The sequence below is a fragment of the Myotis brandtii genome, unplaced genomic scaffold (genome assembly GCF_000412655.1).
Source record: "Myotis brandtii unplaced genomic scaffold, ASM41265v1 scaffold352, whole genome shotgun sequence".
Lineage (NCBI taxonomy): Eukaryota > Metazoa > Chordata > Mammalia > Chiroptera > Vespertilionidae > Myotis > Myotis brandtii.
The window spans coordinates 861,823-877,637 of record NW_005363542.1 but is presented as its reverse complement, the minus strand read 5'-3'; the positions used below and the strand labels follow the sequence as shown (position 1 = coordinate 877,637).

At 48.8% G+C, this 15,815-nt stretch overlaps 1 protein-coding gene across 1 annotated transcript in view; it reads left to right on the top strand.

Moving 5' to 3' along the window:
• Positions 1-15,815, top strand: part of PPM1H (protein phosphatase, Mg2+/Mn2+ dependent, 1H) — a 241,360-nt gene that overhangs the window by 117,244 nt on the left and 108,301 nt on the right. The window contains exon 5 of the mRNA XM_005871690.2: positions 3,021-3,133. Coding sequence (XP_005871752.1) covers positions 3,021-3,133 — 113 coding nt within the window. The remainder of the gene's footprint in view (positions 1-3,020; positions 3,134-15,815) is intronic.

The window sequence follows — 15,815 nt, the reverse complement described above, 5'->3', positions numbered from 1 at the left end:
GATGTAAGTCTGTCAAGAGCCGTTCATACCCCAGTCCATGCAAGCAGGGAGTGCCCAGGGGGTTTTCATAAAAATTGCCTTTCATCCAGACTTGAAGTATTTACACAAATATTGATTCTGGATGTGAAAGGATGGTTTCTGAGCTAGAGCAGTTCCTTCCAGTATATAAAAAGCAGTAATAATTGGGTGTGGACTTCACATACCAATTTATATGATAATTTGATGAAATACATATCTATCATAATATCAACTTGATACTATTTATTTAAATGTGAAAAAATGAATAAATCCACCCACAAACGCCTTTGTGGGCAAGATTTTGGTTCTGTTTATGCATAGTTTGGAGGTTAAACAGACAAAACTTCTGCCAGCTGGATGCTTGCTTTCTCTTCTCTCTCACTTCTGTTTGACAGCCCCTCCCGGTGGCCAGCCAGGCCCCTCCTTCCCTTCTCCCTCCAGCCCTCCCTGTGAGGCTCTGAGGACATTCGGTCAGTCGTTCTGGTCACGGGACTTCGCTAACTGAAGTGTGGGCTCCTCCTTACTTACCTGAGTGAGCAGTTATTTGCATTGTAAGCTTTTCTTTTGTGAATCGTGAACACATTTCTCATGTTATAGCAGAGATGAGACGGTGGGAGAGCCTTTGGAAACCCAGGCATTTTTAGTTGTGTGACTTTATTTGCCCACTTAGTAGACATTTCCTAAGCTGCCTTTAACCTGGCCCAGTGTAGGTGTTGAGGGTGTAACAGTGCTGTCAGTCACGGAGTTCCAGGCTGTGGGAAGGATCTAGATCAGCCGTGGGCAAACTACGGCCCGCGGGCCGGATCCGGCCCGTTTGAAATGAATAAAACTAAAAAAAAAAAAGACCGTACCCTTTTATGTAATGATGTTTACTTTGAATTTATATTAGTTCACACAAACACTCCATCCATGCTTTTGTTCCGGCCCTCCGGTCCAGTTTAAGAACCCATTGTGGCCCTCGAGTCAAAAAGTTTGCCCACCCCTGATCTAGATGGCCTGCTAAGCCCCTCACACACACCGTCTAATGTGATCCTCACAACAGTCCCTTAAGAAAGCTGATTTATACAGTTTAAGTAAAGTCTCTGAAGGTAGTCCTCATGCTTGACCCTTGTGTAGCTTCTTTTTTTTAAAAAAAAGGTCTCACATTGTGTATTACTGACCCCGCCTACTAGTGCAGAAAAATGTCAACAAAGAGAAAAATCATTCTTCCGATAATTTCCCAATGAAAACACCCAGTTCCCCGACAGTGGTGATCTAGCTTTTCAGGGACGCGGTTAGCCACAGGCATCCTGGGTGCAGCTGGGTGTGAGCGCCTCTCCTGGGCGACGCCTGGCAGACCCGGCCTGGTTCCTCTCAATGTCTCCTCTTGGAGTTGAGCCTGATTGTATTCCCGGTTTCCGCCCATATCCAAGGGGGAATGGGCCGATTCTGCCTTGTTTTCTTGGCCAGGAACCTCTTGCTCCTGAAAGTCCTGTGGGAAGACAAGCAGAAGAGTCGGCCACACGTGCCCGATGGAGGAGCCTGGCGCAGCTTCGATGCTGTTGTTCACTCACTCCCTTGCTGGAGTTTTCCTTCACCTGCTTCTGAACTACCCCACACACACTCTTTCCCCACCCCCTCCCCAACCCCCGGCCTACTCAGCCCTCCCACTGCCTTTCCCCTTTCCCACTTCATTCCCAGTAAGTTGGTTTCTCCCAGCTCCTGTCTTTGTACTTTTTTTTCTCTCCTTACTTTTTGACCAAAACCCTGTTCCTATTCTGTAGCCTCAACTCAGGCTCTTTTGTCTCCAGTTTCCCATTGGTGTTTGTCTAGCTTTGTATCCCCACGTCTGGCCCCTGGAGTAAAGCCATTGCTGATAAATGCTGGGTTACTGAATTCTCTCTCCCTTTGTACGAGGAGCTGGCCAAAGCCACCGAGCTACCAGGAATCACTGAAGTGCCCTGGCCCTCGGTCTGCCAGTGGCACCCTCACCGTCAGCCTGGGCACCGTTTCTTCCTCTTCTCGACTTACCACCCAACCGCATTCTCCCTCCCTCTGCCCCACCAGCGGATTACCACTGGGATATTTTAGCTAGCATTCGGTTCTTTTCCTAATTAAACTCCCATTTTCTGAGGTAACGCAGCCCTTACTTCTGTCAGTAGAATTTCACAACGATCTGTCTTGAGGGTGATGCACATCTGTCAGTGGAAGTGTTGGTCTATTTTTAACTTTCTTAGGGACGCCTCATTAGGTGGCAAGTAATAACATAGGCTTTGGAGGAAGAGAACTGAATTGGAATCCAAACTCCAGCCAGGTAAACAGGGGCAGGTTACCGCATTTCTCTGCCTCTGGACAGTGAGGCTACTACTGTGGTCGTGAGGACGAGATGAGACTCTATATGTAAAGTGCTTCGCCCGCTAGCTGACATTGAGGATGAAAGTTGACTGTTACTATGCGTGTGCGTCACTCTTGTGAATCAGTGGGAAGAGGACGTCAGACCCAAGTACAGGAGCTTTTATATCTTTGATCAGTAAGACAGGAGGTTGACTCCTGTCTGCAGTGAACAGAGGGCACTGTCCTTCAAGTCACCTCTCTCTCCTAGCTGTCAAAGAAACTATTGATTGGAGACTTTGGGGTTAAAATCATTGACCAGGACCAAGTACATGGCCTCGTCAGCCTTTCTATTGTCTTTTCCACATGGCAGTTCAGACAGCCCGTACAAAGCCTGCATTTTCCATAAACTGTGATATTTATTGACTACAGTTGGTTTTATTCTTCTCATTTTTGCCTGGTTATGTCTGTTTGTCACCCCCTGCTTCCTGCCTCTGGTCCGCAGATGGTCTGGCGGGCCACAGTTTCATGCCAGTGTCCTCTCCAGAAATGCTCATTAGGGGGCCGAAAAGCAAGTGCCGAGGATTCTCTTGTCTCTTTGAAGCACATTCAGACCCTTAGGGAGCGATGCTAGGAAAGCCTTTGGTACGCGTTCCTGTGCAATCCAACACTAACTTCGTTTTCTTCCCCAGGACCTGCAGATAGAACGAGAAAGGAGTTCATATAACATATCTGGTGGCTGCACAGCCCTCATTGTCATTTGCCTCCTTGGGAAGCTGTATGTGGCAAATGCTGGGGACAGCAGGTAAGCAAACTAACCTCCTGGTTCTTACTGGTGTCTATTGCCTTTTGATAATTTTTATCTTTGAAAAAAAATGATGAGAAATGAGATAATTCCACTTGGAATTAGGTATTGATGAAGAGAAGTCTTCTCCATCTGAATACAAATGCATTTAAGAAGAATCATCAGGCTGGTATTGAAAGGTAAAGGCATCTTGTCCATAGTAGCAGTTCACATATATACCTTAATGTAAACTCGTAGTATCCACACAGATCTTGACTTCAGAGCCTGGTTTTTAATAAAAGCTTAGCAGAGGCATCATATATGAGAGTGATGAGGAGGAAGGAAAGGAATTGAATGAAGTGGGTGTTTGGAGGGGACACAGGAGGACTCCCAGCTGGTTCCACTTCTGCTCAGTGACTGTCCCCTCCCAGAAGCCCAGCAGTTTTTCCTTTTATGCACATGCCCTTAGTGGCTGCCTTCTCTTCTCTTCCAGGTTCTACTGTAAGTCCAAGGGGTTATGGTTAACGATTATCTATCCAGCATTATTAGGAGTAAGATCAACTTGTGTTTCACTTTTATTTTAAACTAGAGGCCTGGTGCACAGATTCATGCACCGGTGGGGTTCCTCGGCCTGGCCTGGCCTGTAGACATCCCCAGAGGGGTCCCAGATTGCAAGAGGGCACAGTCCAGGCTGAGGGACCCCATCGGTGCACGATCGGGGCTGAGGAGGAACCGCAGGAGGGCTCCAGGGGGGGTCCAGCCCGGCTCGCCCAGTCCCAATTTGCCTGACCCCAGCAGCAAGCTAACCTACCCGTCGGAGTGTCTGCCCCTGGTGGTCAGTGCGTGTCATAGCTACCAGTCGAATGGTCGATCGGTCACTTAGGCTTTTATATATATAGATAACCAATGTGTCTTCATTTTAGGTGTGGGGAATTTTTAAATTATAGACTGTGAAAAGTGTTCTAATATTGCATAATTCTCTGCCCATTTAGTAACAAAGGATGTTGGCCTTATAGCAGGACTTTTGCTAAGGACTGACTCTTTATTCTGAAAGGAATCGAAGTGCTGGACTCCAACCACATTGTTCTCAGAGGAGTGACTTCCTACACAGGCCAAGATCTTAGGATGCTCCCATTCCTGACCCTCCTCCTCCTTCCTGTGTGCTCTGACCCTGCTCGAGTTATTTTCCTCCTCTCCCTCCCCCCCCTGGCCCTCCCTCGTCCCCTGTCTCCATCAGGTTGTGGCTGCTGCTCTGTGGCCTGGAAGACCAGCTCCCTCAGGCAACCAAGGAATTCCCCTAACTTTACAGTCATGCGTTGCTTCACAACAGGAAGACATTCTGAGAAATGTGTTGTTGGGTGACTTCATTGTTGTGTGAGCATCTCAGAGTGTTCCAGCACACACCTGGATGGTATAGCCTACTACACACAAGGCTGTACAGTATGAGCTTGTAGACCACCTCACATCTGTGTTCCGTCGTTGACTGAAATGAAATGCCGCTGTGTGGCTCCTGATTGTACTTCCACTTATAATGCAGGTGGAGTCTGAGGGAGGCTCCATTCCCCCTGGTAGAGCATCCATTCCCAGTTTTGCCGCTAAAGATCTTGGAGGCCAAAGGAGAGTGAACTGCCAGGGCAGCAGTATTTGGGGTTGGAAGCTGATGTTTTTGAAGGTCTGTTTATGTTTAAAGTACATATGTGGATTTCCGTTCTACTCTGTAAGGTATCTCAGTTTCAACATAAAATGTTGTACACGTTTATCCCATGGTCTCCATTCCCTGGTGTCGCTTCAGGGTCCTGGCAAAAGAGAGACTCCAAATTAGAGTCAGGGTCCATGGAATGAAGAAATGAAAGGGAGCCAGCCAGGAGCGGGGAGGCCCAAGAAGGCATTTATATCCCCCCCACACCCCCTTGCCCCTGCCAAGCCTGCAGGGACCAGGGAGCAAATGCTGCTGCAGAGCCAGGAGGCTGGGGCCGCAGGTGAGGGCCCTGGGCAGGGGCTGCAGGAGAGATGGGAAGAAATACTCTGCCAGCTCTCTTCCCATCCCCCATCCCTTGCCAGGCTTCCCATTGGATGAGCACAGGTGACAAGGGGCCCAGGGAATGCAGGTCACAGAGGTGGTTGAGCCAGGACACAGGCACAGGCACAGGCACAGGCCAAGACTGCATCCCGGGGTGGGGGCGGGCAGAGGATAACCAGCACGTCCACCGCTCCTTTTCCCTTAAGGACAGGAACTCTCCGTCTTCAGGGGCCTGTAAGACACACCCTGAGGAGCCAGCTTCTGGGCCTCTTGTTCTGTCCGGATCTTGAGCTTTTTGGGAGACAGATGAGCAGATACAGAGGCGATGCCCTCCTGTTCCGAGTAGCACTGAATCGGTGATTCATATGCCCCTTCTGTCATATGTCTGGTTCCCTGTCCTTTGAAATGAGTTTGCTTTCCTGGCCCTTTCAGGGACTGAGGTGGTGCAGGGCCCTGCTTCCTGGGGACAGGCCCACCCCTCATCCCAGGTGACCCCAGACCCAGAAGGTCACCCAACTCTGCCCCAGAATATCCTTATGTTTGGTTATTCTTTTTAGAGACGCAGCTTCTCCTTAACACATTTTCCTCGTTTTGGAACGTGGTTTTCTTCAAAGCTCTAAGCTCTTTAACTGAGTCCCCACCAGCCAGGCCTCTGATCCTCGTCCCCAGTCCACTGCCTGCCAGTCCCGAGTGTTCATCTTCTGGACTCTGCCTTTTTTTAAATAAGTGCCAATTTCTAAATCAGATCTTGACTTCCTCATGTATAAAAAAAGGTGGTAGGCATTGTACTAAATCTCTAAAATTTCTGGCATTGTCATGACTATCCTATGAGAAGTGACACTTTTGGACAGAAAAGTGGTCTCTTAAGGTGGTTCATTTGGTTATTTTAACTTTCTTAGAGTCACTTTTTGAAATTTTAGTGTAACTGAGGCTCCCGTGTTTCTAAGTGTCTGCAAAAGCATACTCTTTCACATGTTATTTCCAGTCATTTTAAAAGCCTTTTATCCTTATTAAAGCTGTAAAGCACCCAAAGATAAAATTATCCTATGACAAAATAGCATCTCTAAAACCTAATAAGCTTAATTATGTTTGTCGTCTCCTGGCCCCAGTATCCGGATATGAATTTGGGTTTTTATGGCTGATTGGTTGGGTTTGCTGTTCACTTGTGGGTCACATGTCATGTGGGAGCCTCGGAGAACTGTGAGCTGGCCTTTGTATGCACCACCCAAAGGGTAACTCAGAGGACACTTACTCATTAGGGTGCTATTTTCAGCTCTTATATGAACAATAGGTATTTCATATCCTCTTATATAGAATCACTGTCCAGTTTACATACCAATACTACATTATAGGTATTTGAGTTTACAAAAATATTCAGTTAATCCCAAGAAACAGCAGTTTCGTAACTTTGGGCCTATGTGCTGGTAAACATAGGTCCGTTATCACTTATGGACAAGTAGCCATGAATTGAGGGCTCAAAAATACTCAGTTAATCCCAAGAAACAGCAGTAAAGCTGACAGAGGATTCTGCACCAGGGTCCTCATGAACTCAGTGCTGATTTTTGTTCTTTATTGCCAGGTATTGGCTGCTGCATGTTTACCTTAAATCCTGACAACTTTGAAAGTGAACGCAAACCTTTGCCGTAGGTCCGCTACCCCATGATTACTCACACTCTGGAAAAGAGCGGAGCACTGGTTTGATACGGAAGCGACCGGTGGTCAGGAACTGTTTTCCCAGCCACTTAGCTGTGGTTCCTCTGATTCACCAGCAGGTGCAGTCGTGCTGGGGGTTGTGTTCAGGTGAAGCCTGGCGATGCTTGTGGGTTACTGGTGTTCGCATCAGCGACCATCCTCAGGGCAGGATGGTCCACAGTGGTGCCAGGGGACTGGTCCGCAGCCTGGGACAGACTTGCCCTTCTCCCCACAGCGAGATAACCCGCCCTGGAGGCACGTGCCACAACCACTTAATGCACACCAATTGCTTCATTTTTCCCAGGCAGAGGCAGCCAACTCTACACCTAAGGGACCCTAAGGGCCTAGGAAAGAACCAGATGGTGGGCGGGTTTCCACTTCCAGCACAAAGGAACTGGTGGCATGCAAATGCCATGCAAAGCATATGCAAACTATCACCCATTGTGTTCCAGTCATCCACTGCTTGGGGCTCCAGTGATTCTTCCGTTTGAGAAGATGTTTTGACTCCATTTTAGACAATGATTTCATTTTGTTTCTAGAGCCACCGCACCTGAGGCAGCAAAGTCGTCAGGCCTTATTTCACACAGTGTCTCAAGGTTTGGCAACGGAGACTAGGGGAACTCATTCACATTCTAGAAGCCATTTAATATTTGTTAAACTCAGGATCTTGCTCTTGCCAGATTCATAGTAGCAGCAGGAATAGGCAGCTAATAAGTGTTGGGCACATGGTAAAAACTGTAACAGGATCATGTTTGATTCTCCCAGCAACGTAGTGAGAAGCAGGCAACGTTAATATTAGATACAGGTTGCGGCTCACCGAGGGGAAGGGGTTTGCCCGTGTCCCACGGCTATGAAGGAGCAGGGCTACCAACCCGCCCGGGGCTGGACAGCAGATCACCCCCTTCTCAGCGCCCCCAGTTCTCAGTCAGCGCCCCGTGCCAGGGAGTTCCCACCCAGGCCAAGACACAGGGCCTTTCTCTTTTGCTTTTCACATTTGAACGTCTCCAAAATCAAGTTTCTAGTGAACATTTTCCTTCCTGTTTGTGAGTAAAATGATGGCATACCTTATGCCCAGTGGCTTTGATTTCCCTTCAAGTGGCTTATGCAGTGCAGGGAGTGGATGGTTGCACTGGAAACTGTTTGAAGCTGTGAGTGGCCCAGTTCATTCAGGGATGAGACAGGAAATGATATTTTCCCAAAATGAGGGCTGCCATCCCATCCAGAGGTCCCCGTGTTCAATGAGACCATTTTAAATGTTATGTTTTCATTCCAGTGGTCATCTGTTGAAATTAACATAAGAAGCATTTTTGTGTTTGATTCTCCCAGCAACGTAGTGAGAAGCAGGCAATGTTAATATTAGATACAGGTTGCGGCTCACTGAGGGGAAGGTGTTTGCCCGTGTCCCACGGCTGCGAAGGAGCAGGGCTACCAACCCGCCCGGGGCTGGACAGCAGATCACCCCCTTCTCAGCGCCCCCAGTTCTCAGTCAGCGCCCCGTGCCAGGGAGTTCCCACCCAGGCCAAGACACAGGGCCTTTCTCTTTTGCTTTTCACATTTGAACGTCTCCAAAATCAAGTTTCTAGTGAACATTTTCCTTCCTGTTTGTGAGTAAAATGATGGCATACCTTATGCCCAGTGGCTTTGATTTCCCTTGAAGTGGCTTATGCAGTGCAGGGAGTGGATGGTTGCACTGGAAACTATCTGAAGCTGTGAGTGGCCCAGTTCATTCAGAGATGAGACAGGAAATTTTATTTTCCCAAAGTGAGGGCTGCATCCCATCCAGAGGTCCCAACGTTCAGTGAGACCGTTTTAAATGTTGTGTTTTCATTCCGGTGGTCATCTGTTGAAATTAACATAGGAAGCATTTTTTGCTCTTGCAGAAGCATTCTCTGGCTCTTGTAGACGACTGTCTTGTACGTGATTCCTGGCACAAACCCAGACCCCCATTTTGTGGTGTTTACAGTTTCTTTGGCCGCAAGCGTCTTGACTTTTTCCTGGGAGTGCAGGGCCATCTTCACGTTCCTGAAGGTCCTCCCAGGAAAAAGGCGGGGAGGTCGATGTGTTCGTGAAGCAGCTCTGGATCCCAGGAGCGAACGAGCATCCACAGATTGTCCTTCAAACAAAGCCCCGGGTCCAGCCAGCGTGGGTTTCATTCATTCCTCTTTCCCTCGTTTTTAATTTCCCAGAATTAAGTTAAAGCTCCCTGTTCATTCAGAGGTGAATTTCCTGGCAAGTCCAAATGTTCCTGAAGATAGGAGCTGGGTGTCAAATGAGACTTACGTTTCTAACCTCAGAACCCGTTAAGCCTCTGTGCTGTCTTCTCTTCCGGGTTTCTCCCCTTTCCCGGTGGTAAGACATGAAACACGACGTAACTGCCTCGCACCCGCGTGAATGTAAGAGCGGTTCCTTCCTCCTTATGTGCGTGGGCATACATGGCCAGAACAGAGCCTTCCTGCAGTGCTTGTTGCTCCTAAGTGGTTCTTCGCTCCCACCTGCCAGTGCGCCCGGGTTCAGAAATACAATTGATCTTCTTCCAGGGACCACAGTGAGTTCAGCACACCTCTTGCTTTTTCTGACAAGTATCTGAGAAATAGCATGGAAAGAAACCAAAGTTAACCCCCATTCTCTACTAGGAGAGTTGAATCTCTGTTTCTGCCTTTTTCTACATGGCTCCCATCTTTTTAGTATGTATTTACATTATCCCTTAGCCATACCTGTACCTATAGAGGGATTAGAAAAAAGAAAATTACCACCAATTGGTCACTGATACATTCAAAGGCATCGAGACCACGAGTCAGTGCAAAACAGTCTTTGCTTTTCCTATCCAGCCATTTGCCGTCTACATGGAGGGCACCCAGAGGCCCTTTCCTCTCTGGACTTCCTCCCTGTCCTCGCCCTGGGTGGTGTTTTTTGTTTTTGTTTTTTTCCGAACCTTTCCCTGACACCCCTTGCCCTGAGCCAGTGGTTCTCAAAGTGTGGCCCCCAAACCAGCAACAGTAGCAACTGGGAACTTGTTAGAAAAGTAAATTCTAGGCTTCTGCCCCAGATCCACTGAATCAGAAACCCAGGGGGTGGGGCTGGCAATGTCTTAGCAAGCCCTTCTGGCGATGCTGACATAAGGAAGAATAGCTGCTCTCAGGTCTACCCTGGGCATCTGAGAGGGCCCGCAAGGAGCCGTATGGCCTCAGGGTTTAAAAGTTGCAGCTCTTCTTGGCCCGAGGCTAAAGTGGCTCACTCTGGAGGCTATCAGGCGCCCCGAAGTCCCGCATGCAGGGGAGCCGCGGGGACAGCGTTTCCCCTAAAGCCTCTGACACTGCTCCCTGAGGTCGGGCCGCCTGCACCTGTCAGCTGGCTGCGATTCCTTTCTGCCAGCTTGATACTCTGGAACATAGGTCCTTGTCCTCAAAAAATGGTAAGGATTTCTTGCATGACCCACTCCTTCGCTCAGACTCCCACTGACGGCTGGGTAGTTCTGAAGCCCCCAGCCCAGCCCATGCCCAGTGAGAATTGCCTTGTTGGAAACGGGGCAGACATGACTCCGTGTGGGCCTTTGGCCTCATGGTTGGGCCCCTGACACAGTTGAGTTTTGGCTGTGGTCCCCCATCCCAACCAAGTTACACTTCTAACAACTTCCCTTTATTCCTAGAGACGGAGGGACGGGGCTGGGAAGGCTCATGGAGTTCGTAGAAATGGAATGTTTGCCCTTACGAACGCGGGCACGAGATAACGGTGGGCAGGAGAGTGACCTTGGTTGCCGAGATGAGGTGAAAGAGTGAGTCCATGTCGGGGGATCTTTCTAGCAGAGAGCACCACAGCTTTATCTTTGGGGCACTCTTGGCCACCCCAAGATTTTCAGGTCCTAACCCTCTGATTTGCTGCTGACGTGAAACCAAGTAAGGCGAATGAACAGGATTGAAAATTTTACCCTTTGTGACTTATGCTAACTGAGTTAGAGAGAGACGGGCACCATATGATTTTACTCCTTGGTGGAATCTAATGAACTAACAAGCAAAATGGAGACAGTCTCATAGATAGAGAGCAGGCTGTCTGGGGCAAGGGGGGTGGGGGGCGTTGGGGAGCTGGGGTTTGTGGAGGGATCGAGAAAACAAGAAAACAAAGAGAAAAAAACAAAGGCCTTTAGTGCCTGGGAAGGTGGATTGAACTCAGGAGAAGCTTAGCCATAGTCAAGGTGAAGTGTAATATCCGTTGAAAAGGAAAACAACAAAAATAAACACTATCAGGATAGGGGAGACTAAACTTCTCAATGGCTCCCATTTTTAAAAACTGTAAGTGGACAGTAAAATCCATCTGACCAGTGATGTGATGTGGACACCAGACCTAATGTAATCCTAGGCTGCCGCCTTTGAAGATGAGGCAAGTAACAGCTAACGTTTTCGGCCTGGCTTCCTTTGTCTCAGGTGCCGTTTCTAATTGCTGGGGCTTTATGTGAGTAACCTAATTAATCTTCACACCGACCCTTTCGGGGAAGTACTGTCATTAATCTGATTTTACACGTGAAGTCCCTCTCTGGGCTATACATTCCAGCGTGCGCGCGAATGAGCAGGGGCCTCCACAGAGACCGGAATGGTGAAGAGGTTTGGAACCACGTTGGAAGGGATGACGAAAACTCAAACCAAGGAGCGTGTTTCCAGCCGCGTGACAAAATAACGTGTGTGGATAGAAAAGAGGTCTTTGGGTTTTTACAGACTTGGAGTGGTGAGGCCTGCTCTCCATGAGGCTGGTACAGAGCTGACAGCCACCGGAGGACAGAGTAGTGGCCAAGAGCAGGGACTCCCGCTCCTGGGTTGACTTGTCTCTGAGGCTTTTAGTTGTGTGTGCCCCGGCTCAGTGCCATGCTTGCAGTGCCTCAGTACCGCCATCTGTAAATGGAGATGATGGAAGTGCCCACGCCCCAGGTGAAGGTTAAACGGGCAGGTGGTGGGAAGCTCTTCGCACAGGGCCAGGGCCAGGGCAACGCTCAGAACTAGTTAACTGCTGTGTTGTCATTGTGCTCAGTGTGTGCGCATTGAGAGCTGTCAGTGCTCAATGGGAGCTGTTGGGAGACGCAGTGCACTGCTATGGGGAAGAGTGGGTTCTCTCTTAGGGAAAATACTTCTGCATTAACCGCATTACCTACCACCTAATAAGAATATTCTAAGTCATCTGGTTGTTTAAGGTCCCCATGAAAGCACCATTTTTATGACTTTAGGAGAATCTTTAAAATATTGTGACTGTTTGTGTGTGTGTGTGTGTGTGTGTGTGTTTTATGAGTCAAAAGACCTCAGTTGTATGAGGAAAGGTACAAGTGTTTCCACTCTACAGTCGCATCTGGGGTAGGCTAAGTGTGGAAACAGTAGACCCCAAATTCACTGGCCTAGAGAAGCGATGGCTTGGTCTCTCGCAGGCATGTGGGGGACCTAGGATGAGGGGGGTCTGCCACCTTTAACCCCTGGCTCCCGAGGTCTCTGAGGGATCTCCATCCAGTCAGCTGGAGGGAACAAGAGCCTGGAGCGAGCTCAGGAAGGTTTCATGGTTTCATGGCCGGGCCAGGCGAGGCGCACCTCATGCCGGCAGGCTGCCCATTGGCTGGAGTTCAGGTGCATCCTGGGAAACAGAGACGGCTGATGGGAAATGTAGTTGTCGTCCACACAAGAATGTCCAAACCTGTGGAAAGCGTTTGAGTCGAACAGAGGACACTCCTGGAAGTAAGACCTCATAGACTGAGCAGGTTCTCTGGGAAGGACTGCCTTGCCATTTCTTTTATATGTTTGGAAAGAACGTATGAAGGAGGGAGTGTAAGGAAGATTACGTGAAGGTGGGAGAAGAAGGGAGAGAATCTCTTTGACTGGATTACAAGATATTTAACAAGAGTATGTGCTCCCTTGAATGTAGTTATGTCTCCAAAGGGCCTGAAAAAGAGGATGACTCTGGCATTTCTAAGGTGTGTTAACCTAGACACACAAAATAGTGGACGGGGCTTGCTTAAGGCCCAGAGGAACCCTTTTCTAGGCCGCTATCACGGGTACTGCCATTAACTCTAGTCCTACAACTGCTGCTGCAGCTGCCTCAGTGGGTGGCACGGGTGACAGGGATTGGGATCAGTCTCATGTTTTTACCCTCTAGGGCTTTACACCCCCCGCCTCAGGTGGTGGAAAGCTCTTTGCACAGAGCAAGGGCTTAACTCCCCCCTCTGATACCTACCCACACGGAAGCGCTTCCCAGGCCCTCCCGATGGGTCTCAGTGCAGATCGCTCTCAGGAACGGTCGGCCTCACTCCCTCCTGAGCGGGAGGGTTTCTGGGTCACGGCTCAGTATGGTTTTGATTCAGGTCAGTTCCGCACCTCAGACGGGTGTCACTGCTGTTTGACTCAGTCATCGTTTGTGTGAACCCAAGACTAGTGTGGGTTATTAAAGAGAACAGTGTGAAAAAGAAAGTGCAGTGCACATCTAAAATACAGTGTTCAGAGAGTGGCTGCGGAGCCCTTCCCTGAAGTGCACGAAGGCTCTCTGGGTGGAGGACGAGCGGGACTCAGGGTGGGTGGCGACCCAGAGCGGGCACTTGGAGCTCACACGGCCTGAGTGAGTTCTAGTCGCGCAGCAAGACTCAGGGCAAGAGCTCCCAAGACCCAGTATGCTCATCTGTCTGATGAAAATAATAGCAGCCTCCTATGGGGAACTGTTCTATTAAATGAGGCAGTACACATAAGGCGATGATCTTGTTTATCTAGTACAGTGGTTCTCAACCTTCCTAATGCCGCGACCCTTTAATACAGACAGTTCCTCATGTTGTGGTGACCCCCAATTTCATTGTTACAAATTGAACATAATTAAAGCATAGTGATTAATCACAAAAACAATATGTAATTATATACGTGTTTTCCAATGGTCTTAGGCGACCCCTGTGAAAGGGTCGTTCGACCCCCAAAGGGGTCGCGACCCACAGGTTGAGAACCACTGACCTAGTACATAGTAAGCACATTGTAATACATGTTGGCTATTGTCCATATTAAAACAGAAAGTCAAAAAGACTAAATATTGACTAAAAGTACAGGGTTTAAAGCCAAGCATCCTGGGTTTGAATTCCTTTCACTCCCTTTCTCTAAAACCAATTAAAAAATAAAATAAAAATAATGGAGACAAAAACTCCTATCCATGCATTTGGGGGCGGGGCGGGGGTGGGGTGGGGGGGACGGGAGACTGATAATCAATAAAATAAAGAAGTAAAATATATAATACACGTTAAAGCATTGAACATGACATACTGATTGCATGCCTGTGACATGTTTAGACAGTCTCTATCTTCTATACAGAAAGCACTTAATAAATGTTAGTTATTAGTATTGATTATTAATTTATTGCTGTTACTGCTAATACTAGAGTTTGCCACTTTAGTATAGCTTAGTTTATAATAACATTATGGTGCAAGGTAGATAAACTTTGCATTACGGTATAGATGGCCAGGAAAGGGCTGCCCTAGCCTTTGGGCTGATGTGCAGAGTGCTGTGAACTTCTCAGATAGCAGCATTCCTGAGCTGTTCCAGGTCTCTCGCGGGGAGTGAGCCGTCTTAGCCAGCAGTGCTGCCAAATATTAGCTCTGGACGCTAGAACTCTACGCTTCCCCGAGTGGATGTGGACAGCGTCCTGGAGCCAGGCCAGCACACGCTGAGGCCGCTTGCTCGGGGAGGGGCTCCACTGGGCTGACAGCTAACTTCCGGTGCTTTGGGGGGCATGCCAGGCAGCTCTAATAGGATTTTTGTTTTGTTTTTTTACCTAGTGTTTTGGGAAGCCATGGGTGTGGTGTCTCTTGTAGCACAGAAAAAAAAGTCCTTTTTTAGCAAATCCCTTTAGAAGCCTCCAGGCATGTGACAGAGAAATAACAAGGTTTTTTCTTTCTCTTGCAAGACTTGGCTGTGAAGTCAAGGTCATGCTCCCCAGGGAGCTCAGGGGCACAGGAAGCCCTCAGTCAGGCTGCTTGGTCCAGGGCCCGCCTGACCCTCTGCATCAGGCCGTGTGGCCGCCCAGCTCTCGGCCGCCTTTCTCTGGCAGCGGCACCCAAGGCAATGAAGAGGCTTTTGAAGATGCAGAGTGGCAACTATTCCCAGCCATGGGCACCACCAGGCCCGCCTGCAGAAACTGGGTTCTTGCAGTTAATTTTCATGCAGATTCATCTCCCTATGTGCTCCCCCTCCCTCCCGCAACCTGGAGCCAAGCGTTTTCGTTCTTTTCTATGTCAAAGTTTATGTGCAGTTTTTTCTCTCCTCTCTCAGTCACGTCCTTTGTGAATCGGACCTGGCACATCACCGCCATCGTTCTCACCAGTATTTCAAGGACACAGGGTCCCTCTTGCAAATGGGCCGATCCAGTTCTCAATGTTCATAGGTTGTCTGAAAAATGGCTAGACTCGATTAGTTACTTTTCAGAGCCTTTACTTAAACAAAATCTTGTCACAAAGGCCCTGTACATGAAACAGGTAAGAACTTGTGGTTGGGCAGGTTATATAGTGGTTAATAGCACAGATTCTAGAGTAGCAGTCACCCACTGGTGGTCCGTGAGGTCCGAAAGGTTGGCGACCGCTGTTCTAGAGACAGCCTAGCTGGGCTCTGGTCTTGGCTCTATCACTTATCACTTTCTCATGCCACGAGCCTCCCTTGGAGAAGGTTACAGGAAGCAGCTCTGGACAATGCTGCTGTGTTACTGCAGGGGTCCTGTGAGGCACCTGCTCGTCTCCTCACTCAGCGGCCGCTGTCCTAAGTACGCGGAGGCCTTCTCTCCTGTGTGCACCCCAGGGCACGGCCAGGGAGCGGGTGGTGGTCTTCACCTTGGGCCCTGTGATGAGTAAAGGATCATGCCTGTCAGGGAGCACTGTGGCCGCTTCCAGGAAAGTGACAAGCCTTACAGGACACGTGTTGTTGTTTTTTTATTAACTTAATTCCTTGCTGCTTCTGATCTTCTCTCATTTTAATTTCCACATGTATTTTTTAATCTGGTGTG